We start from the raw sequence: 25,425 nt of genomic DNA on the forward strand, positions 1-25,425 counted from the left end.
TAATATTGACGTTTTCTGTATATCGGCCTCGATAGGTTAAGTTTCTGGTTTGGCAAACAGTTACATTTTTGATGGAGTGGTAAATTGAAAGGGCTGGTTTAACATTGTATATTTTATATTACATTGCATATTTTACAAATTGTTGTTGGCCAAAGGGGTAAACTCAGTTTTATAAATCAATGAATAAGTTTTGTTTGAATCTTTTCTTTTGGGTAATCAGCATGATATTCTTCAGAACATAAGAGAAATGTGATAATTATAAGTGCTCATACTGGGAAATTATAAAAGTAAAATTGTCGAATCTTAACAAATGCCCTGATGAAAGACTAATTTACTGAAGTGACCCGTGGGCAACAAACAAAAGGAATGCTATTGAAGAAGCTTCCTTGCGACTTAGAAAAGGAATGAAAGCTCATTGAAAACATGAAAAAACCTGACTCCTTGTAGTGGGTTTCAAAAATGGTTTCAAAACTCGAATGAAAGACAAAAAATGGTAGAGTAGAGGTTTACCTGTCTCCTTATAGTGGGACTGGGCCCTCTGACGACCAACCTGGCCGTAAGCTGGTGACTGCTGCTGGGAGGAGCGATCACTGTGGCCGGCCGGGTGGTCCAAGCAGTCCCGGGGCGTCATGGCGTGCAGGGACAACCCGTACTCTAAGGTGCCTTCAGAGCTTCCCACGCTACAAGGTGGAAGAAGAGGGGCTCAGCGGGAGGGAGAGAGAGAAAAGGGCATAGATAGAAGGGAGAACGAGATACAAAAAGGGAGAAAGAGATACAAAGAAGGAGGAAAGAGAAGGAGAGAGAAAGATAGAAGGTAAAATGTGAAAAACATAATTTTGAGAAATGTACAATAGTTTTGGAACTGATCAATACCCGCATAAATGCCAGAAGAGAAGAATGGGTGACCCTATAACCTTATTATTCACATTAGCTACCAAAAACACAATCCTCACATCCCTCAATTAACTTAACATTACCTATTTCGCAGAGATAAAAACCATATTTAGATATAATATTTTGACGAAAAACAAAATGGATTTTAACAGGTTACACAGAATACCTGAAGGTGGCGTAAGGGCAGATCTCGTAGGGGTCGGAGGTGTCATCCTGGGTCTTGAGGGAGGCCAGGGAGCCCCGGGGCTTCTTGGTGGGCGTGGGAGAGTAGAGGTGGGCGCGGGTGAGCTCAGAGTTGCGGGCGTTGTCGTCCTCTCCTCCACCCTTCTGCTCCACACTCTCCCCCTGCCTGCTGGACATCCACCCGGGTTTAGTCTTCGTCTCACATCCCCTTTTCTCCCTCTCATCTCTCTCTCTCCCTGTTATGACCCAGTGATTACACTAGATCATAACTATTCAATACTGTATTACCTTATTGTGACTCTCCAGGTTCATGTTTTCAGCCTGTGGCAGTGTTAATTGTAATTATTGATCGTACCTTCAAGTAACAGTGTAGCGATATTATATTTAATGACGTTATATATTTGCATTATTAAATCTAAACGATCTGTATGGTTTATTAGTGAGGAGAGTTATGCATGTTCATTCGTGTGTGTGGGGCCACAGTAGCACATATTGGTCTGTAACACTTGTGGATAGGTAAGGTAAGGTAATTATCAAAACACCTTTGGATAGCATAATGTTTCTTGTCGTGACTGTCACAGTTGTCAATGGTAGAGACTGCCTTGATGTAATATTTTGCACCTTAATTTGGAATTTATTAGTCTGAAATATTATTACCAGATTCATGGATGGTGATAAGTATGTATTTGTTATTAATGGCTTTGTTGGTCAGCTTCTTCACAGGTCACAATAACCTCCTTAAATTACAACACTGTGGAGTCAGAGGTCACTCCCTCCAGTACTTACCTCAGTGACAGGTTCTAATATGTCTCTGTGAATGCTGCTAATTCTTCCATCCTACCCATTAACACTGGGGGTTCCACATGGCAGTATGTGGAAGTAAAGGCCCTCTCCTCTTTCTCATCTACATTAACGACCTTCCAAATACTTCTCAACACCTTAAGCCAGATTAACAATATCCAGATAAGGAATTTACCATCCACTTTGTTTCTAGAGTGTTTTCATTTATATCAAGTTGAATTTCCAGTGCCACATACAAAATGTAGCTAAAAAAATAAAAACATTTGGCATTCTTTCTAAATTCAGATACTGTATTATGTACCTCACCCCCCCCCCCCTGGCAACGCTTTATTACTCTCTCATCTATCCTAATCTCGCATATGGTATCTGTGCCTGGGGTTCTACTACCCAAAATCATCTACGTACTCTAATTACTCAACACAAATCAGCAATTAGAACAATAAACTCTCGCTCCAGACAGCACTCGCGCCCCTTACTTAAATCTTTAAATATGTTAGATATTAAGTTCTCAAACACATTCTCTCAAGTGTACTCTATATATACTGTATATGTATGAAACTGAACTGCAGTGCTAGTCCCGACCTTTAATGCTTCATAGAGGGCTGTAACAGAACCCATTGGCACCACACTAGAAACAACTATTGATTTGATATTCCATGAGTGCAGCTTAACCAAAACGGAAATTCTCTGCAAATCTAGGGTCTGAAAATGTGGGTTCCAAATCCGGGGTTCCCAATCACATCAAAGACTGCCCCTCTCTCAACCAGTAGAGAGAAACTAAGTACGACCTATTCAACTCCATGTAACCTATCCTACCTCCTAAATGTCAACCTATGTTTTGCTATTATTAAACATTAATTACTGAACTTATAAAACTGCTGATATCTGCCGTTTAAAATTAAAAATATTTTGTTATTCCTTCTCTATATTTAGTGAAGAGTGAATTCAGTCTTAATTAAGAATTAAGTGAATTTTATTCAATTTATTTAGTGAATATCAGACTATCTGATACTCTGTTGCAATTTCTGCTGTATCATTCACCATGTAATTATTGTTGTGTTCTGCTTCAGTTAATTTTAGCCTTTGTTCTCTGTTTTAAGTCTTAGTTTTAATTGTTTTCTACAATATGCCCAAAGCGTTGATTATTAGTGGTTTTAGGCATAGTGTTTATACTTGCTGAACCTACAAATCCAACATTCTTCTTGTATCCAATTGTGTATGTATGTACTTTTCCCTAAATAAAAAATTATTATAACTGGATGTCTAATATCCTTATTTTGACGAGTCATCTGTAGGGCTGGCTACCTTGAGTGGCTGCAGCTGGTGGCAGCCTCGCGCCCCGTCCTCAGAGACTTGTGGGAGCTGGGGTAAGACAGAGGTTGCTGCTTGGAGTTAAGGGTAGGTTTGTTTTACTGGCCAATTTTTATTGTCTGATTAACTTTAAAATAATACTTTTGTTGTGAATTAAACAGGGAGTGTGCGATGCACCCAGTTAAGCAAATTATATAATTATATATATATATATATATATATATATATATATATATATATATATATATATATATATATATATATATTATCTATACTTGAAGGAGTTGGGGTCTAAGCTAATCAAAACAACTAGAGACCTTAGAGCTGCCAGTTTTCTTTTTCAGCGCCTTAGTGTGGCAATCCAGAGAGGAAATGCTCACTGCATCCATGGTTGCTGCCCGCCATCTGAGGAGCTGGAGGAGCTGTTCAACTTGTGACAAGCAGCCTTGTACCCTGCATGTAATCAATATTGTAACTTTTTTTGTGTAATGACATTTTCAAATAAAGTTAGAGAAATATACACACATACCAAAAGAATAGGGGTGGTAGGAGAAGAAAATATCAAAGTGTTCAGTGAGGATCCACAAGGTCTTCTCTGAGTACTCTTTATTTTCTACTCCGAGGCTATGGGTCCCTACACTTGCACCAGAGGTGGTACCCCTTCTATATATATATATATATATATATATATATATATATATATATATATATATATATATATATATATATATATACATACATATATATATATATATATATATATATATATATATATATATAATTAGTATATTTTGGTAGCAGTCTTTCCTGTAGACATATATTATTAAATATGACCGAAAAAGTAAGATTAATAATTCTAACACGAATTTTCTCGATCTTTCTTATGTTTCTTTTCACTGTTGATGGTAATTGAAAAATCAATTCTCCAAAAATCATTTTTATTTAGGGGAATATAAACCTGGATACGCGTATGGAAATGTCAAGACACATAAGCCTGGAAACCCACTTCGGCCAATCATCAGCCAGATACCCACACCCATGTACAGACTGGCGAAACGACTCAACGGCTTGCTGACTCCTTATGTCCCTTGCGCCTTCAGCCTGAAGTCTCCAAAGGAATTTGTTGACTTACTGCGGAGAACACGGGCCACAGGGATAAGAGCCTCGTTGGACGTAGAATCACTGTTTACCAACGTACCTGTGGATGAAACAATCGGGATGATAGCGGACAGAGTGTATCGTGATCCGGCCTGTACTCCTCTTGACATACCAGAAAACATTCTAAGGAAACTACTCCAAGCTTGTACTAAAGAGGCACCCTTCTTGAGCCCGGATGGGCACATGTATAAGCAAGTAGATGGGGTCGCCATGGGTTCTCCCCTAGGTGTCCTGTTTGCGAACTTCTACATGTTTACCATCGAGCAAAAAGTCTTAGTCGACATGAACTTGAAACCGGCCATATACTGCAGGTATGTTGACGACATTTTTACACAGGTACCTGATGTCAGACATCTGCAGGAGCTGAAGGAGGCATTTGAGCAGAATTCTGTGTTGCGTTTCACTTACGAGATGGAGAAGGATGGGAAGTAAGTAAGTAATTATCAAAAGAAGGCACCAAACCGGGAAGGCTATGTAGCACCATCAAATACGCAAAATAATCAGAGGGCGCTAAATATCACCAAGGATGCCAATACGAGAACAAAAACGCATAAGGCGAACGATATCAAAAGTATCCGAGTCACCAAGAATTCTATCGAGGGACTGGTGACCGCGAGGGGCGGTCGGAAAGCAAGACACACGCTCGTCCTGGAAGTCAGGACATTCAAGAAGGACATGCACGACCGTAAGAGGGACAATGCAACTAGGACAATAAGGAGCAGGGCGGCGCTCCATCAAGTGACCATGGGTTAAGCGAGTATGGCCAATACGCAACCTCGCCAGAGCTGTTTCCCACCGCCGGTTACGGTGGAAGGAGGACGGCCACGAGGAAACACAACATTTAAGAGTACGTAGCTTGTTACCAGTAACAGACAACCAAGAAGCCTGCCAACGGGTAAGGACTGAGGAATGGATAACCGGGTAAAAGTCGGAATACGGAAGGCCTTTACGAGAGATGGGACAAGAGCGGACAGCTTCCTTAGCGGCAGCATCCGCACGCTCATTTAAAGACACGCCAATATGGCTGGGAACCCAACAAAACTCAACCGACTTAAATTTACTGTGAACGAGAAACAGCCAATGCTGGATCTCGACAACTACCGGATGAACTGGATTAAAGCACCCGAGAGCCATGAGGGCACTACGAGAGTCAACAACAACCACAAAGGAAGACTGACAACGAGAAAGCAGGAGAAGAAGAGCATAGAGAATAGCATAAAGTTCCGCTGTAAAGATGCTAGTCTCCGGAGGCAAGCGACACATATAAGTGCGATCAGGAAAAACAACAGAGTAGCCAACACCGTCCGCTGACTTAGACCCATCGGTGAAGACAGAAACGGAGCGGGAGTGAGAAGAAAAGTGCTCGAGGAAAAGGCGTTTTAGAACTGTAGGAGGGGTAAAAGCTTTAGTGATACGAGTCAAGGATGTACAAAACCGCGGAAGAGGGACCCTCCACGGGGGCAAAGATGGAACAACACGAGGAGAAACATCAGAAATACGAACGGAAAGAGAATCCTGTAGGCGAGATAACCGGACAGAAAGAGGGAGGTGGTGAAGAGGAACAGGAACCGCAGGAGGGGTAAAAGTTAAAGCACGACAGAGGCGAGAGGAAGGATGTTGCAAGGACCGCGCAAGATAGCGAAGACAGTAGCAATCACGGCGGTCCTGGAGAGACAGGAAGCCAGTGTCAACATACAAGCTAAGGACGGGAGTCGAACGAAAGGCAACAGAACTGAGGCGCAACCCAGTATGGTGCAAAGCATCAAGACGGCGAAGAGTAGAAGGAGAAGCAGACGAGTAAGCAGGGCAACCATAATCGAGCTTAGACAGGACGAGAGAGGAATGTAAAGCAAGGAGAGTGCGCCTATCTGCCCCCCAAGAAGTATGGGACAAGACCCGAAGGAGGGTAAGGGACTTAGAGCACTCAACACGGAGGTAAGAGATATGGGGAGACCAAGACAAACGAGTGTCAAGGAATAACCCCAAAAGCTTCGCGGAATCTTTGTATTCAAGGGGATGACCATAAAGTGACAAAGAGGGACGAAGAACAACCCGTTTCCGCGTAAAAGTCATGGCACAAGTCTTAGAAGTAGAGAACTTGAAGCCATGACCTGTGGCCCAAGACGACACGGCATCAATTGCAAGTTGAAGCCGGCGTTGAAGGAGAGGCGAATCATCACCCTGACAACAAAGGGTAAGATCATCGACATAGAGAGCGGAGAAGACACCAGAAGGAAGAGAGGAAAGAAGACCATTGAGGGCAACCAGAAAAAGAGTAGTGCTCAGAACACTACCCTGGGGCACACCTTCGTATTGCTGAAAAGAGGGAGAGAGAGCGGTACCAAGGCGCACCCGAAAGGAACGACGAGAGAGGAAGCTGCGGAGAAAGAGAGGGAGATGACCACGAAGGCCAAAAGAATGAAGTTGAGATAGGATATGATAACGCCAAGTGGTGTCGTAAGCCTTTTCTAGGTCAAAAAGGACGGCAACAACGGAGGTCTTCGCAGCAAAAGCAGTACTAATATAGACCTCCAAGTTCACCAGGACATCTGTCGTGCTGCGGCACTTGCGGAAACCAAATTGAGAAGGGGAGAGGAGGTGATGGTGTTCCAGGAACCACATCAGACGAACGTTAACCATACGTTCAAAGAGTTTGCAGACACAACTTGTGAGAGCAATAGGGCGAAAGTCCTTAGGGGAAGTACCCAGAGACCCCGGTTTGCGAACAGGGAGGACAACGGCATCGAGCCAGTCCTCAGGGACTGACGACGACTCCCAGATCCGATTATACAGACTCAGTAAATACTGAGACGTGCTCGGAGGGAGATGGCGAAGCATCTCATAATGAATACCATCGGAGCCCGCCGCCGTAGAACCGCAGAGGGCCAGGGCAGAACGAAGTTCAGAGAGAGAGAAGGGATCATTATAGGGAAGCTGAAGATGAGTGCAGAAATCTAAAGGACGAGACTCAAGGACAGGTTTACGAAGAAGGAAAGATTGGGGAAGATGAAGACCAGAGCTAACAGAAGAAAAGTGGGAACCCAGTTCGGAAGCGACCTGCAACGGGTCCGCCACAAGAGTATCATGGAGGTGAAGGACCGGTGAAACATCGGGAACGAACTTACCCGCTATCTTGCGGATACGCTTCCAGAACTGGGCCAGAGGGGTTTCGGACGTAATTGTCGAGACATAAGATGCCCAACATTCACGTTTAGCCGTACGGATGGCCCTACGGGCCACCGCACTCGCTTTCCGAAAGAAAAGAAAAGAATCGGTCGTCTGCCTACGGCGGTGCTTCTTCCAGGCTGCACGCTTACAGCGGACAGCCCGAGCACAGTCCGCATTCCACCAGGGAACGCACTTCCGTGGACCCCGAGAGGAAGAGCGAGGAATAGAGCGGAGGGCAGCGTCGAAGACAGTGTCATGAAAAAGGAGGAGAGCGCGAGAGAGGGGCAGAAGGGAGAGGTCAGAGAGAGTAGCACTGAGGGAAAATAGGGTCCAGTCCGCCTTAGCAAACTGCCACCTAGGGAAAGAGAGGGAAGGGCGAAAAGAGAAAAAGGAAACAATGATGGGGAAATGATCACTTCCATGGAGGTCATCAAGAACCTGCCATGTGAAATCTAAGTAAAGAGAAGAAGAGCAGAGAGAAAGATCAAGACAAGAAAGGGTGCGAGTTCGAGAGTCCAAATGAGTGGGCTCACCAGAATTCAGAAGAGACAGGGAAGAAGAGAGGAGAAACGGCTCAAGGAGGCGACCCCGGGTATTCGTCAGAACGTCACCCCAAAGAGAATGACGACAATTGAAGTCACCCAGCAGGAGCACAGGCTCCGGCAAGGAATCTAGGAGGTGTTTCAAATCAGGAAGAGAGAGCGGGACACTCGGGGGGGAGATAAATGGAACAAACTGTGTACCATTTCCCCACAAAGATACGAGCAGCAGAACAATGGAGAGGCGAAGGAAAAAGTAAAGGAACAAAGGGAACATCAGCCCGAATCAAGAGAGCAGAAGAATTAGAAGCCCCAGCAATGGCTGGGGGGGGGGGGGGAGAGAAAGGAATAGCCACGAAAACGACCAGGACGAGCACCAAGCATCGGCTCCTGGAGACAGACACAAAGGGGCGAAAACCGCGAAACCAGAAGTTGGAGTTCGAGGAAATTGGCGTAATAACCTCGAACGTTCCATTGAAGAATGGACAACGACGAGAAGACAAAGGACAAAAACAGAGAACAAGGAAGAAACAAAGGCGAAAGACCAACAGAGCACGTTAAAGAATATCAGGGTCGGAATCAGGGTCAGCAAAGTCAGGGTTAGGGGGCATGTGTAAACTGAGCAAAGACGGAGGGAAGGAAACGGGAGAACAGATCAGAGGTGGGCGGGCAGGGTCCGGAGGAGGAGGAGGAGGAGGAGGAGGAGGAGGAGGAGGAGGAGACAACGGAGAGGAGCAGTCAAGGACAGCAGCAGGAAGAGGGGGAGTAGAAAGAGAGGAGCGCACCCCAGCAAGAGCAGCAACCGAAAGGGAAGCAGGGGTCAAAGAAACCTCCATAGCAGGAACAGGGGGCGCAAGCACTGAAACGGGAGGGGAAGGAGCAACAGAGCCAGAAGGAGGAGCTGAGGAAGAAAGCGAAGCCTTCTTACCCGCCGGGGAAGAGGAAGGAGAGGAGCCAGGCTTACGCTTCTGACTTAAAGAGACCGGTGTCCCAGCAACTACGTACCGGGCAACGGATTCCAGTGTCTCAACAGGAGAAGCCGAACGAGAGCACACACGACGGCCGTTAGGAGAGCGATGGACATCCGCCCGCACCGACAGGCGGCGGGGAGAGCCGATAGATGGAGGAAGAGGATGGGAAGGAGGATCGGAGGGGGACGAGGAAGAAGACACAGAAGACACGACAGACCGGGTAGAAGGAAGGGGAACCCCAGACAGAGGACCAGGAGGAGGATCCTTCGGGAGAGAACCCAAAGGGACAGAGGAGGGGGCAGTGGGCGCATCAGGGTCCAAGGCCTGGAAACGGTTGTGAGTCTGAGGAAGGCGGGAAGGACGAGGAGAGGAAGAGCGCAACACGCGAGCATAAGAGATATTAGCATAAGGCGGGAGCCGGCGAACCTGGCGCCTCGCCTCAGGAAAAGATAAACGCTCCCGGTGCTTCAAGTTGAGGACGGCTGCCTCAAGCTTGTAATGGACACACGCACGGGAGAAGGTAGGATGGGCCTCACCGCAGTTGAGGCAACGAGCCTGGGGAGAAGCGCACTCCGACTTAGAGTGACCTTCGCCACCACACAAAGGACAGAGAGAGACAGTCCCGGAGCAGCGGAGGGCACCATGCCCAAACCTCCAGCACTTGTTGCAGAGCCGAGGAGAAGGAATGTACTCCTGGACAGAGCACCTGGCACCAGCAAGAATGACAGAGGGTGGTAGGGTCCTACCATCAAAGGTAATCTTCACAACCCGGAGGGGTTGACGGCGACTACCACGAGGGGGACGAGTAAACGTGTCCACCTGGAGAATAGAATGGCCCTGGGCAGCGAGGATATGTCGAATATCGTCGTGGCAGTCGCGCAGGTCCCGAACACCGGTCGCAACATGGGGCGGGAGCAAAATAGTGCCAACACTGGCATTCAACTGAACGTTCTTCGAGACCCGAACGGGGGTCTCGCCAAGGCAGGATAAGGCAGCCAAGCGGGAAGCAGCATCCTGAGAAGGAGCAGCAACGACACGTGTACCGAGACGAGTGGGGTTGAAAGTAATGGAGGCATCCACGGAATCAATGAGATGTCGATGGAGGGAGAAATCGTCAGGAGGCGCAGAATCAAGAGGGAGGAGATCAAAATATTTGGCCCACGAAGCGGGACCAAACAAGGCTTGATAGGTAGCAGAACTGGAAGGAATCGAGCGAGGGCGGCCGTGACGAAGACGGCGGTGAGAACCCCCAGAGAGAGAGGGGTTAAAAGGCGCAGTAGTTACAACTAGAGAAGGAGCCACGCCAGGGGACGAGGTAGTCACCACTGGGGGCTTGGGGCTCGACCCAACCACAGAGGAGGGAGGGGAGCCAGAGGAAGGAGTCAGAGAGGCCAAAGGAGGAGCAAGGTCGGGGCCCAATGCAGCGGAGGCTACAGAGCCCGGTCTTCCAATACGGACCGACTCGGGGGCTTGGTCGCCCACCCCACGAGCCTGAGAAGGTAAACCAGAAGAAGCCGAAGCAGGGGTAATCATCTTGACGAAAGAAAGAATTCACTCACGAATGTGCCCCCACACCCACCATGGAGCCACAATTAGAGGCAGGACACCCAACAAGAAGCTATCGCCGATCTTGTCGGGGCCTCCTAGGGGTGCGTCGCGAGTATACGCCCCACAAACGCCACCTTAAGAAACCGACAGTCCGTCGAGATCGGGTTCAGTGACGAAGTGGGGATTGACAATAAAAGGTTCCCCTCGCTCTCGACGTCGGGTACTGCAGTTCTACGGGTGCATGAGTATGCCTCCTCAAGCACCCGGGCGTCAAAATAGAAGAAGTCCAAGGGAAGAACCAGAACGAGCAAAAGGTCGGTAGGAAACGGCAAGCAGATAGGAGAAGAGGGGGGAGAAAAACGAAACAGAAGGAAAAGGAAAAGATGCCCAGCAGAATTGGAGAGGACGGCAGCAGGAGCACAAGGCTAGAAAAGGACAGAGGACTGTCCCAAGGAGCATCACACTCCGGCAGCCGCCCACTAAGCCCCCACACGGCGACAACGAGCTGAGCGGGGAGGGGGAGAAGGATGGGAAGCTGCCCTTTCTAGATGTAACAGTCATGGAAAGGAGCGGAGGTTTCCACACTGCAGTCTACACTAAGGAAACAAACATAGGAATGTGCCTAAATGCCAACAGTGACTGCCCAGACAGGTACAAAAGGAGTGTTGTTAACGCTTATGTCGACCGTGCTCTCAGCCACAGCTCAGGATGGAAGCAAGTCGACGAAGAACTCTGTAGGGTAAGGCAGGTCCTAGTCAACAACGGCTTCTCCAATGGTTTCATTGAAGACATCATAAGAAGGAAAGTGAAACACCATGCAACCTCTGAAGAGACAACTAACACAACACCTATACCCCCTATTAGACTATTTTACAGGAACTTCTTTTCCACAGCTCATAAAACGGAGGAAAGGGTCCTGAAAAATATTGTTAATAGAAACGTTATCCCTACAGACAAAAATCAGAAGATACAACTGACGATTTACTATGAAACCAAAAAAACGGCCAGCCTACGCGTGAGAAACTCTCCAGACACAAAGCAGAACGCTTTAAAAGAGACCAACGTCGTCTATGCCTTTAAATGCCCTCTTGGGGACTGTAAGCCTCAAAAAACTCAGTATATAGGCAAGACAACAACATCTCTTTCCAGGCGTTTAACGATACATAAGCAACAGGGCTCCATTAAGGAACCTATAATCTCTTCCCACAACCAAACCATCACCAGAGAAATCTTAGCAAACAACACAGAAATCATCGATAGATACAGCGATAGCAGGCGGCTTGACATCTGCGAGACACTACACATCAAGAAGTCAACACCAGCAATCAACAGCCAATTAATGCACAACTATATTCTACCCACTTCAAGACTCCGCTCCAATATAGAAGCATCAAGAAATATAGGCCAATAGGCCCTCTGCAATTGCTTCTAATATTACCTTCAATACCCATTATTTCGTGTTCTGTCTTGTGTTGAAAGTTTGTTTTCACCTCATCCAAAACTGTTGTAACATATCACCTCACCCAAATGCAGGTATAAAAAATCGAAGATGTTTAAGCTCTATTCAGTTATAGTTCAGTTGTGTGTGTGTAAACTAAAGTCTTTGAAAATGTAATAAGTTTTACGAAACGCGCTCAAGTGTTGCGTCAGACTAGAAATAAAAATGAATTTTGGAGAATTGATTTTTCAATTACATCAACAGTGAAAAGAAGCATAAGAAAGATCGAGAAAATTCGTGTTAGAATTATTAATCTTACTTTTTCGGTCATATATATATATATATATATATATATATATATATATATATATATATATATATATATATATATATATATATATATATATATATATATATATATATATATATATATATATATATAATACCTATTGAACTTTGCATGTTCTGTATATTAAGCATTATTTAGTTTTTCTGCTTAAGTCTTTAGCCAGTTATTCCAATTAATCAGTTACCCAGTGAGTTGGGGAGTTAATTTCCCTGTTATATCTTATGTTTTAATTTTTGTCAGTGGGTTGGGAAATAAATTTTTTGTGGTTTTTTATTTCCATTTCCTGCTTGAATATTTTGATAGATTGATTTTGATGGGATATTTTGATAGATTGCGCTGCTCTATCAATGCAATTGTAGAATATTTGTGGAAATTCTGTAGATTTTTAGTTGAAATTATGTAAAAATAGTTTTAGACTTTTCTAGGAAACATGGAGAAATTTTGTAGAAGTTATGTAGATTTTTGTAGAAATTATAAAGACAATTTATATATATTTTTTTTGGAAATTACTGTACATATTTTTTGTAGAAATTTTGTACATATATTTTTTGTATAAATTTTGAACATATTTTATTTTTTTTATAAACATTTTGTAGAAACTTTGAAGTTTCTACATAATATCTACATAAATTATACGTAATTTCCACAGAAAATATATATCAAATCTATAAAAAATCAATGAGTTTATCAAATAAGTTCTACATAACTTCTACAAAAATTCTAAAAAATGTATACATAACTTTTACAAAGCTTCTACATAATTTCTACAAGCCTCCTCGGTATTCTTATCTTGTGGCTGACTAGTATGTATCACCTTCATGACTGTCAGACTTACCTGTATCCCCCGTACCTCCTCCTCCTGACGGCGACGCAGACGCAGATGATGACAGCGGTAGCCAGCAGGAGGGCGCTGACTACCCCCGCTACAATGTGAGCATCCAGCCACCCACCCACGCCAGAGGACTCGCCCACCACCACCTCCTGCACAGACTCCGCAGTAATGGATCCTGTAGGAGCAAGGTCCTGTGGTCACTAGTTGAACTAGTGACTAGTTCCATTTCTACAACATATATATACATGCAGTGCAATGACCCATACTATCTCATTTTTGTTAACGGCCTAACCATAAGAGTTGAATCCTATATGTCGATGTTTGCAAATGATGCAAAGTTAATGAGAAAAGTCGAGATAGATGCTTTAAAATACTCCAAATGACGAACTACATAGTCCTAGAAAGGCCTATCACAGTTCAACACAAGTGAAAGGTGATGAAAATCAAAACAAGTGCCAGAAAACCGGGAGGACAATACACAATGAAGGGGAAACTACCATCACGTAACCAGAAAAATCCTAGGAGCAGACATACCATTAAACCTGACATCAGAGGATCGTGTAAACAGGAAGGATTACAACAACAGCTTACTCTACACTCTCCCTTCCCTGTCCAGCCCGTTGTCGCGGTGAGGAGGATTGGTGGGCGGCTGCCGGGGCGCGATGCTCCATGGGACAATCCTCTTTCCTTTTGAAGCCTTATACTCCTGCTGCCATCTTCACTAATTTTGCTGGAGGGTATTTCCTCTTCCTTATCTTTCATTTTTCCTCCCCCCCCTCTACTCTTCTTTTTTCTAATTGTCCTAGACCAACTTTTTTGGTCGACTTTTTGCTATTCTTGATTATTCTTTCGAACATCATCTGTTTTGACGCCCGGGTGTTTGGGGAGGCACACACTCACCCGTAGAACTGTGGTACCTCACGTTGTCGAGCGAGGGGACGCTTTTATTGTCAATCCTCGCCTTCGTTGCTGAACCGGATGTCGACGGACTGACGGTCCTTAAGGTGGCGATAGTGGGACATATACTCACAATGCACCCCTGGGCCCCCCCCCCCCCATCTTGTCGGGTGTCCTTTCCTCTAATTGTGGCGCCCCATGGTGGGTATGGGGCCTTATTCGTGAATTAAATTATTACCTACTCATTTCTATGCTGCTGAATGATCCTCATAACTTCCCAGGCCCGTGGGGTGGGCGACCAGGCCCCCCCCCCCGAGTCGGACTGTACTGTAATGATCTGTACAAGTTGTTGCGAATAAAGTTTCTGAATTAAGCACTGGACGACCGCCAACAGCCTGGACGACTGCTCCCAGCACCTACCCCCTTCATTATCTGAAGTCGCCACGCGGTAAACGACGGCAGTGTCGCCGGCTGTAGAGGAGGCAGTGACCCTCAGGAGGTGCCAGGCTGCAGAGGACAGGTCACACACTCCCAGGTCAGTAGTGTCACGGGTCACGTGGGAGTGCAGGGTCGCCCATGACGCGCTGCCTTCCTCGCTCCCATGTTCAACCTGTAACCATGTAACAATATTTACGCCCACTCTAATCTTGACCTGTTTACACCCAGTCTAATCCACATGATAAAAATACACAAAAATATTAATATTAGCACTCGAGGATCCCGGGTTTGATTCCCGGCCTGGAGATAAACGGTTGGGCACATATCCTTTCACCAAATGCACTGTTCACCTAGCAGTAAATAGTAGTTAGGCAACTGTTGTGGGGTTGCATCTTGGGAAAGGCAAGTCGTTCTACCTTTTGGAAGAGGACGATACAAGCCTAAAGTACACATATATGTATACACAGGCTTCATGTCCCCGAAATCTGGAATTATTAATTATATACAGTCACAGGTGGTCTACAAGTGTGTAGTATTTAGTCACTTTTTTATTAATATTAAATATTGCAATCTACTTTGTCTTAATAGTTTCTAGAGACTAACTCCTAGGTATATGTTTACTGCTAGGTGAACAGATTGATCAGGTGAAAGGTACCGTGCCCCACCAGTAAAGCCACGTCAGATATTATTAAACACAAAACTAACATATGAGATACCGATCAACAGCCACGAAGCGTCCAGAGACTATGTCAACGGGCGGGTGGTCTAGGAGCCAGGGCTGGGGAAGAGTGGTCCAGGAGCCAGGGCTGGGGAAGAGTGGTCCAGGAGCCAGGGCTGGGGAAGAGTGGTCTAGGAGCCAGGGCTGGGGAAGAGTGGTCCAGGAGCCAGGGCTGGGGAAGAGTGGTCCAGGAGCCAGGGCTGGGGAAGAGTGGTCCAGGAGCCATGGCTGGGGAAGAGTGGTCCAGGAGCCAGGGCTGGGGAAGAGTGGTCCAGGAGCCAGGGCTGGGGAAGAGTGGTCTAGGAGCCAGGGCTGGGGAAGAGTGGTCTAGGAGCCAGGGCTGGGGAAGAGTGGTCTAGTAGCCAGGGCTGGGGAAGTGAGTGGTCTAGTAGCCAGGGCTGGGGAAGAGTGGTCTAGTAACCAGGGCTGGGGAAGTGAGTGGTCTAGGAGCCAGGGCTGGGGAAGAGTGGTCTAGTAACCAGGGCTGGGAAAGTGAGTGGTCTAGGAGCCAGGGCTGGGGAAGTGATCTAGGAGCCAGGGCTGGGGAAGAGTGGTCTAGTAGCCAGGGCTGGGGAAGTGAGTGGTCTAGGAGCCAGGGCTGGGGAAGAGTGGTCTAGGAGTGGGGACTGAGTGACGCAACATGGTTACGTTACCTTCCAGTGTGTGACGGGACAGCCCAGCTCCGGCCAGACGTAGAGACGCAAAGTGACGCAGGTGGAGTTGATCTCGACGAGTCTGGAGGGGTCAGGTCGGCCGGGAGCTGTAAACACACAGTTATTCTCGTTTAGTACAGGTTCTGAACGCGTCATCAAGGTCGTCTTCGTATAAAAGTGATACAGTGTGAGTTTTCAGAGCTGTGTGTAGTCATCTATATATATATATATATATATATATATATATATATATATATATATATATATATATATATATAGATGTGTATATATGTTAATCATACTTGGGCGTGACATACATATGGGTTGTTTATGCATCCACACCCTCTATACAGCTACTCTTCGTATGTATTATCATCAACCACACACTCTCACTCGCTATACACCAACACCCTCCATGTATCCACCCCCTCCATCACTGTCCATACACCTACACACTCCATACACATACACACTCCATACACCCACACACCCCATACACCCACACACCCCATACACCCACACACCCCATACACCCACACACCCCATACACCCACACACCCCATACACCCACACACCCCATACACCCACACACCTTATACACCCACACACCCCATACACCCACACACTCCATACACCTACACACTCCATACACCAACACACCCCATACACCCACACACCCCATACACCCACACACCCCACACACCCCATACACCCACACACCCCATACACCCACACCCTCCATACACCCATACACCCACACACCCCATACACCCACACCCTCCATACACCCATACACCCACACACCCCATACACCCACACCCTCCATACACCCATACACCCACACACCCCATACACCCACACACGCCATACACCCACACACCCCATACACCCACACACCCCACACATCCACACACCCCATACACCCACACACCCCATACATCCACACACCCCATACACCCACACACCCCATACACCCACACACCCCATACATCCACACACGCCATACACCCACACACGCCATACACCCACACACCCCATACACCCACACACCCCATACATCCACACACCCCATACACCCACACACGCCATACACCCACACACGCCATACACCCACACACCCCATACACCCACACACCCCATACACCCACACACGCCATACACCCACACACCCCATACACCCACACACGCCATACACCCACACACGCCATACACCCACACACCCCATACACCCACACACCCCATACATCCACACACGCCATACACCCACACACCCCATACACCCACACACCCCATACACCCACACACGCCATACACCCACACACCCCATACACCCACACACCCCATACACCCACACACGCCATACACCCACACACGCCATACACCCACACACGCCATACATCCACACACCCCATACACCCACACACCCCATACACCCACACACCCCATACACCCACACACCCCATACACCCACACACGCCATACACCCACACACGCCATACACCCACACACCCACACACCCCATACACCCACACACCCCATACACCCACACACCCCATACACCCACACCCTCCATACACCCATACACCCACACACCCCATACACCCACACACGCCATACACCCACACACGCCATACACCCACACACCCCATACACCCACACACCCCATACACCCACACACCCCATACACCCACACACCCACACACGCCATACACCCACACACCCACACACGCCATACACCCACACACGCCATACACCCACACACCCCATACACCCACACACCCCATACACCCACACACCCCATACACCCACACACCCCATACACCCACACACCCCATACACCCACACACGCCATACACCCACACACGCCATACACCCACACACCCCATACACCCACACACCCCATACACCCACACACGCCATATAGCCACACACCCACACACGCCATACACCCACACACCCCATACACCCACACACCCCATACACCCACACACGCCATACACCCACACACCCCATACACCCACACACCCCATACACCCACACACCCCATACACCCACACACCCCATACACCCACACACCCCATACACCCACACACCCCATACACCCACACCCTCCATACACCCATACACCCACACACCCCATACACCCACACACGCCATACACCCACACACGCCATACACCCACACACCCCATACACCCACACACCCCATACACCCACACACCCACACACGCCATACACCCACACACCCACACACGCCATACACCCACACACGCCATACACCCACACACGCCATACACCCACACACCCCATACACCCACACACCCCATACACCCACACACCCCATACACCCACACACCCCATACACCCACACACCCCATACACCCACACACCCCATACACCCACACACGCCATACACCCACACACGCCATACACCCACACACCCCATACACCCACACACCCCATACACCCACACACGCCATATAGCCACACACCCACACACGCCATACACCCACACACCCCATACACCCACACACCCCATACACCCACACACGCCATACACCCACACACCCCATACACCCACACACCCCATACACCCACACACCCCATACACCCACACACCCCATACACCCACACACGCCATACACCCACACACCCCATACACCCACACACGCCATACACCCACATACCCCATACACCCACACACGCCATACACCCACACACCCCATACACCCACACACGCCATACACCCACACACGCCATACACCCACACACGCCATACACCCACACACGCCATACACCCACACACCCCATACACCCACACACGCCATACACCCACACACCCCATACACCCACACACGCCATACACCCACACCCTCCATACACCCACACACCCCATACACCCACACACGCCATACACCCACACACGCCATACACCCACACCCTCCATACACCCACACACCCCATACACCCACACACCCCATACACCCACACACCCCATACACCCACACACCCCATACACCCACACACGCCATACACCCACACACCCCATACACCCACACACCCCATACACCCACACACCCCATACACCCACACACCCCATACACCCACACACGCCATACACCCACACACCCCATACACCCACACACCCCATACACCCACACACGCCATACACCCACACACCCCATACACCCACACACCCCATACACCCACACACCCCATACACCCACACACCCCATACACCCACACACCCCATACACCCACACACCCCATACACCCACACACGCCATACACCCACACACGCCATACACCCACACACCCCATACACCCACACACCCCATACACCCACACACGCCATACACCCACACACCCCATACACCCACTTACCCCATACACCCACACACGCCATACACCCACACACCCCATACACCCACACACCCCATACACCCACACACCCCATACACCCACACACGCCATACACCCACACACGCCATACACCCACACACCCCATACACCCACACACCCCATACACCCACACACGCCATACACCCACACACCCCATACACCCCATACACCCACACACCCCATACACCCACACACCCCATACACCCACACACCCCATACACCCACACACCCCATACACCCACACACCCATACACCCACACACGCCATACACCCACACACCCCATACACCCACACACCCCATACACCCACACACCCCATACACCCACACACGCCATATAGCCACACACACACACACGCCATACACCCACACACCCCATACACCCACACACCCCATACACCCACACATGCCATACACCCACACACCCCATACACCCACTCACCCCATACACCCACACACGCCATACAGCCACACACGCCATACACCCACACACCCCATACACCCACACACCCCATACACCCACACACGCCATACAGCCACACACCCACACACGCCATACACCCACACCCTCCATCACACTCCTACACGTCATTTAACACCTCTCCCCTGTACGTGGGGGAAGTGTACTGACCGTCCCCCAGGGTGTCAGCGACGAGGACGGGGCTGGGGGCGCTGGTGCCCATCACGTTCCAGGCGGTGAGGTAGAGGTGATGGGGCGCCCCACACGGCAGGCCGCCCACCACCACCCCGCCCGCCCCTGGGGCCGCCTCCACCTCCACCCACTCCCCAGCACGCCCCCGGTGGTGCACCAGTGTACCCTGTAATGCATCAACGGTGAGTTACTGGAGAAAGCGAGGCCAACCCCCACGTTCTTGCCTTTCGAAATCCCTCTTAATTTGATGTGCTATTGTGTAAGTGGGGGGCAAGATTCGTCAGGTATTTATGCATCCACCTACGAAACCTTTACATCTTTCTTTAATCATGGCGGCTTTGTTTACTTTAATTGACAGTTGACGAGCTCTGAAGTGCTACGAGGTTGTTTATATCAACAGGCTCTTGGGTTGTGACGTTTCGAAGCTCGTAAACTGTTTAATAAATGTAAACAAACCCACATGATTGTTGAAGGATGTACAGATTTCACACGTGGTAACAAATGCATGACGAGTCCTGACGAAGAGAGTAAGAACCTTCTTACTTCTATTCATTTCTTTGTTATGCACCCCATACCCATTCCGTGGGCGATGGTGGCAAGGGTTACAGAGGCACATAATTGGTTCAGGAACTGAACCCAATAGTTCGTTTAGCTAAGCGAGTGACAATCCTGTGAAGTTAGTTACACAATTGTTAATGTTACATACACATGTATATTATATAAAATATATATATATATATATATATATATATATATATATATAGCACTTTACATCTATGATGAGTTACACAGTTACTTGTCCTGCTCCAAACCCACCCAACTGGGCAGCAGCTTTACAGTCATGCATGCATTAATAAAATAATAATATTTATTACATGCAGTAATAAAATTTTGAAGACTTCGCTAAGATTCCTGGCAGTACATCATTATGTACTGAAGTACTTACACATTTCTTGGACTCCATTGATGGTGTTATCTCTGAATTCCGCTATTTTTTCACATTCCATTATATAATGACGCAAAGTATGCGAATAGTTCTGCTGACACTTTACATTTAGTGATATCTACATCAGTAGATGTTACAAAGCTACAGTACCGGCTACAGTACCCAGAGGTACTTGTAGCCGAGCCTCAGCGTAGCAGTGGTAACATCTAGAAGTCTACTAACGTTACTGGATGACCCATAGACGTGCGGTTCTTCCCGCATAATGGAATGATAGATGGGGGGAAATGGTGTGAGTTTCACTTTGCCTCAAGTCTACGAGATTTTGTTGATGTTCCTGGAATATTACTGCCCTCAGGCTGCTCAAAGGCAGTCCAAGATGGTAATCAATTCCTTCTTTATGATCAAAAGTTTTGGCTAACTCAGTTTTATCATACATTCAGAGACCAATATGGGAAGGAATCCACAGGAAACAATCTCTGACTCCATCATTGATTATTTTATTATATCTGTATTTAGCTTCAGACACAAGCACATCACAATTATGCCTTGGGGAGCTGAGGGCAGTCAAGGATGATAAGGAGTCACTTACAATTAGCGTGTCAACTTTGGATTCACATACGCGCTCGAGTGCAAGGATTATAGCAATCAATTCAGTTTGAAGCGTGGAGGCCCAGTTACTTAGACGCGCTCCACACTCATGGGAGAAGGAACCATCTCTCCCTGTCACAACAACTGCACTTCCAGCGGCACCATGGGACTGGTGTAAGGAGCCATCAGTATAAATAATTTGGGAAAGACCAAAGGCTCTCTAACCTAAAGCATCAAATTGGCTTAAGACATTGTACTTTGCTTGTTGTCGAAGCATGGGTTGCTCTTTAATCAGCTTCTTGGTTGGGAAAGGGTAAGTAAGCAAGTAATTATCAAAAGAAGGCACCAAACCGGGAAGGCTATGTAGCACCATCAAATACGCAAAATAATCAGAGGGCGCTAAATATCACCAAGGATGCCAATACGAGAACAAAAACGCATAAGGCGAACGATATCAAAAGTATCCGAGTCACCAAGAATTCTATCGAGGGACAGGTGACCGCGAGGGGCGGTCGGAAAGCAAGACACACGCTCGTCCTGGAAGTCAGGACATTCAAGAAGGACATGCACGACCGTAAGAGGGACAATGCAACTAGGACAATAAGGAGCAGGGCGGCGCTCCATCAAGTGACCATGGGTTAAGCGAGTATGGCCAATACGCAACCTCGCCAGAGCTGTTTCCCACCGCCGGTTACGGTGGAAGGAGGACGGCCACGAGGAAACACAACATTTAAGAGTACGTAGCTTGTTACCAGTAACAGACAACCAAGAAGCCTGCCAACGGGTAAGGACTGAGGAATGGATAACCGGGTAAAAGTCGGAATACGGAATGCCTTTACGAGAGATGGGACAAGAGCGGACAGCTTCCTTAGCGGCAGCATCCGCACGCTCATTTAAAGACACGCCAATATGGCTGGGAACCCAACAAAACTCAACCGACTTAAATTTACTGTGAACGAGAAACAGCCAATGCTGGATCTCGACAACTACTGGATGAACTGGATTAAAGCACCCAAGAGCCATGAGGGCACTACGAGAGTCAACAACAACCACAAAGGAAGACTGACAATGAGAAAGCAGGAGACGAAGAGCATAGAGAATAGCATAAAGTTCCGCTGTAAAGATGCTAGTCTCCGGAGGCAAGCGACACATATAAGTGCGATCAGGAAAAACAACAGAGTAGCCAACACCGTCCGCTGACTTAGACCCATCGGTGAAGACAGAAACGGAGCGGGAGTGAGAAGAAAAGTGCTCAAGGAAAAGGCGTTTTAGAACCGTAGGAGGGGTAAAAGCTTTAGTGATACGAGTCAAGGATGTACAAAACCGCGGAAGAGGGACCCTCCACGGGGGCAAAGAAGGAACAACACGAGGAGAAACACCAGAAATACGAACGGAAAGAGAATCCTGTAGGCGAGATAACCGGACAGAAAGAGGGAGGTGGTGAAGAGGAACAGGAACCGCAGGAGGGGTAAAAGTTAAAGCACGACAGAGGCGAGAGGAAGGATGTTGCAAGGACCGCGCAAGATAGCGAAGACAGTAGCGATCACGGCGGTCCTGGAGAGACAGGAAGCCAGTGTCAACATACAAGCTAAGGACGGGAGTCGAACAAAAGGCACCAGAACTGAGGCGCAACCCAGTATGGTGCAAAGCATCAAGACGGCGAAGAGTAGAAGGAGAAGCAGACGAGTAAGCAGGGCAACCATAATCGAGCTTAGACAGGACGAGAGAGGAATGTAAAGCAAGGAGAGTGCGCCTATCTGCCTCCCAAGAAGTATGGGACAAGACCCGAAGGAGGGTAAGGGCCTTAGAGCACTCAACACGGAGGTAAGAGATATGGGGAGACCAAGACAAACGAGTGTCAAGGAATAACCCCAAAAGCTTCGCGGAATCTTTGTATTCAAGGGGATGACCATAAAGTGACAAAGAGGGACGAAGAACAACCCGTTTCCGCGTAAAAGTCATGGCACAAGTCTTAGAAGTAGAGAACTTGAAGCCATGACCTGTGGCCCAAGACGACACGGCATCAATTGCAAGTTGAAGCCGGCGTTGAAGGAGAGGCGAATCATCACCCTGACAACAAAGGGTAAGATCATCGACATAGAGAGCGGAGAAGACACCAGAAGGAAGAGAGGAAAGAAGACCATTGAGGGCAACCAGAAAAAGAGTAGTGCTCAGAACACTACCCTGGGGCACACCTTCGTATTGCTGAAAAGAGGGAGACAGAGCGGTACCAAGGCGCACCCGAAAGGAACGACGAGAGAGGAAGCTGCGGAGAAAGAGAGGGAGATGACCACGAAGGCCAAAAGAATGAAGTTGAGATAGGATATGATAACGCCAAGTGGTGTCGTAAGCCTTTTCTAGGTCAAAAAGGACGGCAACAACGGAGGTCTTCGCAGTAAAAGCAGTACGAATATAGACTTCCAAGTTCACCAGGACATCTGTCGTGCTGCGGCACTTGCGGAAACCAAATTGAGAAGGGGAGAGGAGGTGATGGTGTTCCAGGAACCACATCAGACGAACGTTAACCATACGTTCAAAGAGTTTGCAGACACAACTTGTGAGAGCAATAGGGCGAAAGTCCTTAGGGGAAGTACCCAGAGACCCCGGTTTGCGAACAGGGAGGACAACGGCATCGAGCCAGTCCTCAGGGACTGACGACGACTCCCAGATCCGATTATACAGACTCAGTAAATACTGAGACGTGCTCGGAGGGAGATGGCGAAGCATCTCATAATGAATACCATCGGAGCCCGCCGCCGTAGAACCGCAGAGGGCCAGGGCAGAACGAAGTTCAGAGAGAGAGAAGGGATCATTATAGGGAAGCTGAAGATGAGTGCAGAAATCTAAAGGACGAGACTCAAGGACAGGTTTACGAAGAAGGAAAGATTGGGGAAGATGAAGACCAGAGCTAACAGAAGAAAAGTGGGAACCCAGTTCGGAAGCGACCTGCAACGGGTCCGCCACAAGAGTATCATGGAGGTGAAGGACCGGTGAAACATCGGGAACGAACTTACCCGCTATCTTGCGGATACGCTTCCAGATCTGGGCCAGAGGGGTTTCGGACGTAATTGTCGAGACATAAGATGCCCAACATTCACGTTTAGCCGTACGGATGGCCCTACGGGCCACCGCACTCGCTTTCCGAAAGAAAAGAAAAGAATCGGTCGTCTGCCTACGGCGGTGCTTCTTCCAGGCTGCACGCTTACAGCGGACAGCCCGAGCACAGTCCGCATTCCACCAGGGAACGCACTTCCGTGGACCCCGAGAGGAAGAGCGAGGAATAGAGCGGAGGGCAGCGTCGAAGACAGTGTCATGAAAAAGGAGGAGAGCGCGAGAGAGGGGCAGAAGGGAGAGGTCAGAGAGAGTAGCACTGAGGGAAAATAGGGTCCAGTCCGCCTTAGCAAACTGCCACCTAGGGAAAGAGAGGGAAGGGCGAAAAGAGAAAAAGGAAACAAGGATGGGGAAATGATCACTTCCATGGAAGTCATCAAGAACCTGCCACGTGAAATCTAAGTAAAGTGAAGAAGAGCAGAGAGAAAGATCAAGACAAGAAAGGGTGCGAGTTCGAGAGTCCAAATGAGTGGGCTCACCAGAATTCAGAAGAGACAGGGAAGAAGAGAGGAGAAACGGCTCAAGGAGGCGACCCCGGGTATTCGTCAGAACGTCACCCCAAAGAGAATGACGACAATTGAAGTCACCCAGCAGGAGCACAGGCTCCGGCAAGGAGTCTAGGAGGTGTTTCAAATCAGGAAGAGAGAGCGGGACACTCGGGGGGAGATAAATGGAACAAACTGTGTACCATTTCCCCACAAAGATACGAGCAGCAGAACAATGGAGAGGCGAAGGAAAAAGTAAAGGAACAAAGGGAACATCAGCCCGAATCAAGAGAGCAGAAGAATTAGAAGCCCCAGCAATGGCTGGGGGGGGGGGAGAGAAAGGAAT

At 48.2% G+C, this 25,425-nt stretch overlaps 1 protein-coding gene across 1 annotated transcript in view; it reads right to left on the reverse strand.

The window, feature by feature from the left end:
- The window catches only part of LOC123764808 (cell adhesion molecule Dscam2), a 256,731-nt gene that overhangs the window by 18,369 nt on the left and 212,937 nt on the right, over positions 1–25,425 (reverse strand). The window contains 7 exon segments of the mRNA XM_069302763.1: positions 511–680; positions 1,061–1,243; positions 13,196–13,367; positions 14,510–14,699; positions 15,899–16,005; positions 19,929–20,106; positions 20,108–20,115. Coding sequence (XP_069158864.1) covers positions 511–680; positions 1,061–1,243; positions 13,196–13,367; positions 14,510–14,699; positions 15,899–16,005; positions 19,929–20,106; positions 20,108–20,115 — 1,008 coding nt within the window.

The sequence above is a fragment of the Procambarus clarkii genome, chromosome 48 (genome assembly GCF_040958095.1).
Source record: "Procambarus clarkii isolate CNS0578487 chromosome 48, FALCON_Pclarkii_2.0, whole genome shotgun sequence".
Lineage (NCBI taxonomy): Eukaryota > Metazoa > Arthropoda > Malacostraca > Decapoda > Cambaridae > Procambarus > Procambarus clarkii.